This window comes from Aulonocara stuartgranti, assembly GCF_965226115.1.
Source record: "Aulonocara stuartgranti genome assembly, chromosome: 14".
Lineage (NCBI taxonomy): Eukaryota > Metazoa > Chordata > Actinopteri > Cichliformes > Cichlidae > Aulonocara > Aulonocara stuartgranti.
In genome coordinates, this window is record NC_138950.1 from 6,248,364 (window position 1) to 6,255,404 (window position 7,041).

A 7,041-nucleotide genomic window follows, 5' to 3' on the forward strand; every position below is an offset into this window, starting at 1 on the left:
GATAACAGCTTTTACTCTCAAAGCTGAGGTCATTCGTTTTTATGCTAAATGTTTTATAATAAATCATTGATGCTGACTGGGTGTTGTTGATTGTGTGATCTAAAACTTAATTAGAGGAAATTAATTTTAGCTGTCACAAGTCTTGGGGTTATTTTTGTACACTTTTCTAGCACTGGGTTGGACCTCATTTGCTTTCTGAATTGCCTTAATTCTTTATTGCGCAGATTCAACGAGGTACTGGAAGCATTCCTTAGAGGGTTTTGGCCCATATTTACATGATAACATCACACAGTTGCTGCAGCTTTGTTGGCTGCACATCCATGATGCAAATCTCCTGTTCCATCACATCCCAAACCTGCACCGTTGGATTGGGACGTGGGTATAGATCAGGGGTGGGCAACTCCAGGCCCCGAGGGCCGATGTCCTGCAGGTTTTAGATGTGTCCTTGATTCAACACAGCTGATTTAAATGGCTAAATGACCTCCTCAACATGTCTAGAAGTCTAGAAGAGGCCTGGTAATGAACTAATCACTTGATTTAGGTGTGTTGACCCATGGTGAGATCTAAAACCTGCAGGACACCAGCCCTCAAGGCCTGAAGTTGCCCACCCCTGGTATAGATGGATGGACATGGTGAAGGTTCTTACTTGAAGCAACAATTGTCAAGTAGGATGTGGTGTTTAAATTATGCTCAGTTCTTCTAAGGGGCATAACATGTCACAAGAAATAATCCCCACGCACTTTTACATCAGCAGCCTGACCCACTGATACAAGGCAGGATGGAACCATGCTTTCATGTTATATAAGCAGAATTCTGACCCTTCCACCTGCATGTTCCAGCAGAAATCAAGACTGGTGAGAACAGGCAATGTTTTTATAACTTTCCAATTGCAGAAAATTGTACCCTCATTTTCCTGCTCTTAGTCTACAGGACTAGCTCTAAGTGTAGTCTTCTGCAGCCCATCTGCTTCAAGGTTCAAGACATTGTGCATTCAGATTTGCTCTTATGCATACCTTGGTTGTGACAAGTGGTTATTTGAGTTACTGTTGCCTTTCCCAGAGAACTGTAGTATGTTGGATACCTTCTTTTTTTTTTTGGACCAGTCTTTGTAAACTCAGGGGATGGTTTTGTAGGAATATCCCAGCAAATTATCACTTTTTGAAATACTTTTTGAAATCAGGCCATTTGCCACCAGCAACCATGCTATGTTCAAAGGCACTTAAATAACGTTTCTTCTCCATTCTGATCCTCAATTTGAACTTCAACATATGAGATTTTACTTATGTCTCCATGCCTAAATGCAATGGATTGCTGCTAATCACATTAAAACTTGAGCAAGCACCTGAACAGTGTGCCTAATAAAGTGGCCGAGGGTTGGGTTTTTTTTTGGGGGGGGGGGGGGGTTGTTAAGTTCCTTTTTGTATCTTCAATATGCATCAAAAATGTGCCATATAATACATATTTAAACTACTCATTAACTTTTTGCTACTACTTGCTTCTTCTCAGGCTAGTGTCACCTGTCTCCATAGTTACAACGAAAGTGTATACGTGCGTGTCTTACGCAGGCGGCTTTGTGAATTGATGTTCTGTGTTTGGGACGCATTTCTGCCCTTTTTGTGCATTTTGCCACAAGTAAGGTAAAAGGTGAGTTTATAGAAGTATTATTTCTGTGTCGACACGTTTCCGAGGCGTCGTTTTAAAGGGACACTGCGTTAAAAATGACTCGCACTGAGTTAGTGGACTGTGCCGATTGGAAATAATACCTGTTGGGTTACCAAGGTGGTGACGACGCATCGGGAGAGGAAACAGCAAATAGCAATGAAAGCGAGAAGGTGAGAGTCCTCTTTAGTGTGACATTAGTAAATTCAAGACCAAGGAGCCTGACAGGTAATACCAGAGATGGCTATTCTTTGTAGCTTTGCGGACGTTTGATGGACTCACTACTGACATAAAGACAGATTCTGGACCTGTGTGCCTCTCAGACGTTGAAAACGGTTACGTCTCCGTGAGTTAATTTTCAAACATACATATCTTGCCCTGTGACTTTTATTTGGGCCCACCTTTAAAAAAATATCCCCAGTAATGAAAGATTGCAGTGAAAACTGATGAAGTATGGCACCGATAGCGATTTTAAATAAAATGGGGAACATTTATTTTTTGACAGGTGACAGTTTTCAGCTGCCATAATGGAGAAATACGAAAAGCTGTCCAAAATTGGTGAGGGTTCCTACGGTGTGGTGTTCAAATGCAGGCACAGAGATACTGGCCAAATAGTCGCCATCAAGAAGTTTGTGGAGTCTGAAGATGATCCAGTTATTAAGAAGATTGCATTGCGAGAAATACGTATGCTGAAGGTGAGAAGACATTAGTTCTGGTATCAAGTTTTCCACATGTCACACCACACGTGTACACTTGCACACACACACATGTGCATGTTACATGAATTGATGAAAGAAACTTGTCAGGCTGTGAAGCACTGACACTGAAGTGTCTGTGATGTGTGCTCATCTTTTAGCAACTCAAACACGTGAATTTGGTCAACCTGCTCGAGGTGTTCAGGAGGAAAAGGCGGCTCCACTTGGTGTTTGAGTTCTGTGAACAGACAGTCCTAAATGAGCTTGACAAACATCCCCGAGGGTAAGTCAAAGCAGCACAGGAACAGCATGTGACAAATTAACTTTTTAAAATATCTGTTCACTCTTTGCCAGTTTGGGATTAGTGGTTATGTTTGTTGTGGTAGAGCTGCTGAAGGGTAACATACTTGGAAATTCAAATAATCATTCCCTTCAACCTCCAGATGTGTTGATAAAGTAACATTATAACTAAGGAATTTAGGTTTAAGGAGTCATCTATTTGGCAAATAGTTTGCCAAAGAAGTATTTGGTATTTCTAACAGGAGAATGACAGAAGAAAGGAACAGGGTGAATTAGAAAGAGGGAGCAAGACTGTAGCTAAGAAATTCTGGTGACAGAAAATGCTGGCAGTAGAATGAGGGCGTAATAGGCAGTCTTAACATGAAGGATCAAAAAGTAGGAAAAAATAGCTCTTGTCTTTTCTCTGCACTTTGAGCAATGTATGGTCGCAAGCCAAGATTTCAGTTTAGCTTTTGTCACGTGAACTCACGTAAACCACAATGGCTATCTGTTGTCTTACCATTTTTCTTTTTCCCACGAGACTGTGCAGCAGAAACTCTAGCTGGTCTTGAAAACAAGGGCGCTGCTGCTTTTAAAGACAGGCCTAGGATTACCCGGGTGACCGCAGGGCCGAGTAAAACACCACTTCTTTTATTGAAATGACTGGAATGACAGATGAGGACATTGTAATTTGTAAATAGTTTGTCTGTTTTTCCTTCCTTTGTCTCTTGTGGTCTCTAGGGTACCTGAGGCTCAGCTGAAAAGTATAGTATGGCAGACTCTGCAGGCTGTCAGCTTCTGCCACAAACACAATGTCAGTATATTTTATTATATGTTGCACTTCATCTAAATGATTTGCATATATTTATCTGATGCAGGTGAGCACATGCCTTATTTTTGTTAAATTACTCATTGCTGTAATACTTCCTTTCCTCTGTACTGGTATTTGACTTAGTGGCAAATGACTTACTGTGGAGGATGGTTGACGCATTCCTTTTTATATTAATCAAACCAAGTCTCTATTGATTTGATTTATATAAAAATGCTGTTTTGTTGTTTTTGGGGGGTTTTTTTTGTGTTTTTTGTTTTTTACTCAGCAAAATCTTACGTATATAGTTATTTTATAAGTTAAATTATCTGATATCCGTAACATATTCATTTTTTAAATATATTTTTTCAGTGATTGTTATTTCCCAAACATTTATCTGTTTTTAAATGTTATATATTGCTCTTTATGATACACAGTTCTGCTTAATTCTGTAGCTAAATCTAACTACCGACTATATAAGCACCTTTTTGTGCATCATTGTAGCAAATATACTATTTCATAGTCATTTTTAATGTTCTCAAAGCTTTTATTGCAATGTTTGTTACACGTCATAATAGGTTCCCTTCTGAAATGTCAGTCTGTAAAACTAGTTGGTGCCTGTAGGGGGAGCAGTTCGCCTTATTGCTCCCTCCTATACACGCACACATACGCACACATATATATATAGAGAGAGAGAGATAGATAGACAAGCATAGGCAGTCTATCTGGTAAATAAAAAATAAAATAAACTCTTAGCCATACAGTATTAAGTTAAAAGTGTGACGGTTTCTAATCTCTTGCTCTTGTTCTTCCCCATTCATTTTTAATTTGCCAGCCTTAACATAAGCTTGTGGCTCTGACACAAAGAGACTGTATATCATGTTGCCTAAATCCCTGATAATGACTGTTTGTCTCACAGTGCATTCACCGTGATGTAAAGCCAGAGAACATCCTCCTCACTAAAACCGGAGTCATCAAGCTTTGTGACTTTGGCTTCGCCCGTATTCTGAGTAGGTCATTCAAGGAAGAGTGTTAATTTGTCTGTAATGACTTATTCAACACAGATCCTATATGTCAGCCCTGCTCATGGCCACCTCACTTTTAGAGTTCCAGTGAATGCATTGTACAGTGAAATGACACTGTACAGTCTCTCTTTACCCCTGCTGCGTAACGTTTCAGTGTCATGTTTCCATACATTAACATGTAATCTTTCACCATGTCTTGTAATCCCTCCCTCAATTATGTATGTGTTATTTAGTGTGCATTATTCAGTATATTAATGTTTATGTGTATAAGTTGTCACCATGTGTATTTGTGTTGGTATACTAGCGGGACCAGAGGATGACTATACAGACTATGTAGCAACCCGCTGGTACCGGGCTCCTGAGCTGCTGGTCGGGGATACTCAGTACGGGCCTCCTGTTGACGTGTGGGCTTTGGGCTGTGTCTTTGCCGAGCTCCTCAATGGGAACCCACTTTGGCCCGGGAAGTCTGACGTTGACCAGCTCTACCTCATCAGGAAAACTCTGGGTAGACTGAAGAGCTGTTTAAAACACTAATGACATCAGTAACATCAGCATAAATTTACATCTACAATCAGGAGAACTGTCTTCTGTCAGACAGTCTGGTAGCTTTTTTTTTTTTAACTAGAGAACTAGTTGCTCAAAATAGGAGCTGTTTCCTCTTATTTAGTTGCTTGAAATTTTTTCACAGTATTGTTAGCTCATTGCACCCATTGCATGCAAATTGCTATTTTGTGTGAACTGAGCCAAACTGGTTTAGGTCCGAACACACCCTCAGACAACAAGAAACTTTTCACAGACAGGCTGGGTTAATAATCAAATTTCTGACCGTAGGTGACCTGATCCCCCATCACCAGCAGGTCTTCCGCTCCAATGTTTTCTTCAGTGGAGTTAGCATTCCTGAGCCTGATACAATGGTATGAAAACTATTAAAACCAAATCTGTGTTCGTAATGAAGTCATAATGAATGGGGTTATATACTTTTTTTTTTTTTTTTTTTGCTATAGGAACCTTTGGAAAAGCGCTTCCATGGAGTGTCTCCCCATGCCCTTCAGGTTATGAAGGTATATTTAGTGTAATACAGACTGGCTGATACAGCATCATGATTAATGCTACTGGACAATTTGTCAAAGACAATTTTTAACCAAATCAGTCCTTCAGGCCCAGCCAGTATAAGCGAGTCAGTTTTTGTCCACATATTTTGAAAAGCCTTTGCTTCATGCTAAGTCTCTGTGTTAACAGTCATCCCTGGTGATGGATCCTTCTTTGCGCCTGTCCTGTGAAGAGCTGCTAGAGCTGCCTTACTTCCAGGAGGAAGGAGGACTCAACTATGGCCGTGAGGGGGAGCGCCTAGGAAGACGACATGACAGAGGCTCCCGCCGCAGACAGGCTGGGGTCAGTGTGACACACAGGGGTTTAATCGTGCAAGAAAATGATCCAAAGCCCAAAGAGATTGTCCACACTGCTACAGCTACAAATGTCCTTAAACCGGTGAATGCAACTCTACACAGGCTGACAAGACATTATCCTGATACATTGTTTCCTTCTCTCTTTCACTCTCTAGGCTCAGTACCTCCCTCAGTTACCAAACAGTAACATCTCACCTGCACCAGAAGTCAAGAAACAAGTGAAGCAAAAATATCACCTGCCCAACATATAATAAATAAATTCATCTAGTGTTTAGTGGCTGAAATGTGTAAACGATGGAGTAAAGTTCTGCTTTGCGCAGTCATTTAAATAAGCTGATTTGAAGGAACATACGTTAATGTTGTGGTAAGTAAAATACGATTTTAATCCTGTGATTACTTATAGATATAAACGATATTCTTCATACAAAAAACAATAGTTTATATATTATGAGCTGAGATTAGGGCAAAGAATGCACAATCTGTTCGTATCATAGCTAAAGATACATCTACAAGATTGAAACAAATGTCTTGTAGTCACCACTGTGCCATTGCGAATTGGCTACAAGACTATACCGGTTTTCTGATACATCCAGTAATTACTAATCATACATTAAAATAGTTGAGCATTTTACCATATATAAGAGAAACAAATGCATCTATCTTCAGATTCTGTAAACATTGTTGATGTTGTTAATGTAAACCAAAAAAAGAGCATTTAGTACTGGATATTAGCCTGTATACTTGATGTTTAACTTCCTCACACAGTCTTAAGGTTTAATAAAAACCCACCACGAAAGCCAATACTTTAAATAATTTGATGGGTTCTTAATGTACTCCAGCCACTGTCTCAATGGCGATACCTAAGGTCAGATGCAGGCATCCACTGTTACTCAGCCATCCACTGGAGTACGCATCGGCACACCAGCATCCTGACACATGGCTTGATTCATCACCTGACCTCAAACTTATCAAATTACAGATTTAACTCCTTGTTATATAGTTCAGTGATCTGTGCTGTAGACAGACAGGGTTTACCATACACTATAAACAGCCCTACTTTTTTTTCCTGGTCAAAGCAACTTTTCACATAATGATTAATAAAATTTCCCATTCATCAATGAAATTACTTCATATGGATCTCTTCTCGTGGTTTATTGTATGATTTCTTT

General features: G+C 39.9%; 1 protein-coding gene across 4 annotated transcripts; it reads left to right on the plus strand.

The window, feature by feature from the left end:
- Positions 1–1,533: 1,533 nt before the first annotated feature.
- LOC309688305 (cyclin-dependent kinase-like 1) lies at positions 1,534–7,032 on the plus strand. Of its 4 annotated transcripts, XM_082503933.1 has the most exons (12): positions 1,542–1,644; positions 1,780–1,832; positions 1,917–2,005; positions 2,165–2,354; positions 2,516–2,637; positions 3,375–3,447; positions 4,361–4,451; positions 4,771–4,971; positions 5,298–5,380; positions 5,471–5,527; positions 5,706–5,858; positions 6,028–7,032. In XM_082503933.1, exons 4-12 carry the CDS (start codon positions 2,187–2,189, stop codon positions 6,121–6,123), a joined length of 1,044 nt encoding a protein of 347 aa, XP_082360059.1. In that variant the 5' UTR covers positions 1,542–1,644; positions 1,780–1,832; positions 1,917–2,005; positions 2,165–2,186; the 3' UTR covers positions 6,124–7,032. The 4 variants fall into 4 exon arrangements, with proteins under 4 accessions (XP_082360058.1, XP_082360060.1, XP_082360061.1 ...); XM_082503932.1 differs by having other exon boundaries at positions 1,534–1,832; XM_082503934.1 differs by lacking the exon at positions 1,917–2,005 and having other exon boundaries at positions 1,534–1,832.
- The last annotated feature ends 9 nt before the right edge of the window (positions 7,033–7,041 follow it).

What these genes read in the sequence shown, in the direction of transcription:
- LOC309688305 (XM_082503932.1), top strand. Translation starts at nt 2,187, where the DNA reads ATGGAGAAATACGAAAAGCTGTCCAAAATTGGTGAGGGTTCCTACGGT. An exon ending in GAGAAATACGTATGCTGAAG is followed by an intron (nt 2,355 to 2,515) that starts GTGAGAAGACAT and finishes CTCATCTTTTAG; the next exon opens with CAACTCAAACACGTGAATTT. An exon ending in ATGCCCTTCAGGTTATGAAG is followed by an intron (nt 5,528 to 5,705) that starts GTATATTTAGTG and finishes CTGTGTTAACAG; the next exon opens with TCATCCCTGGTGATGGATCC.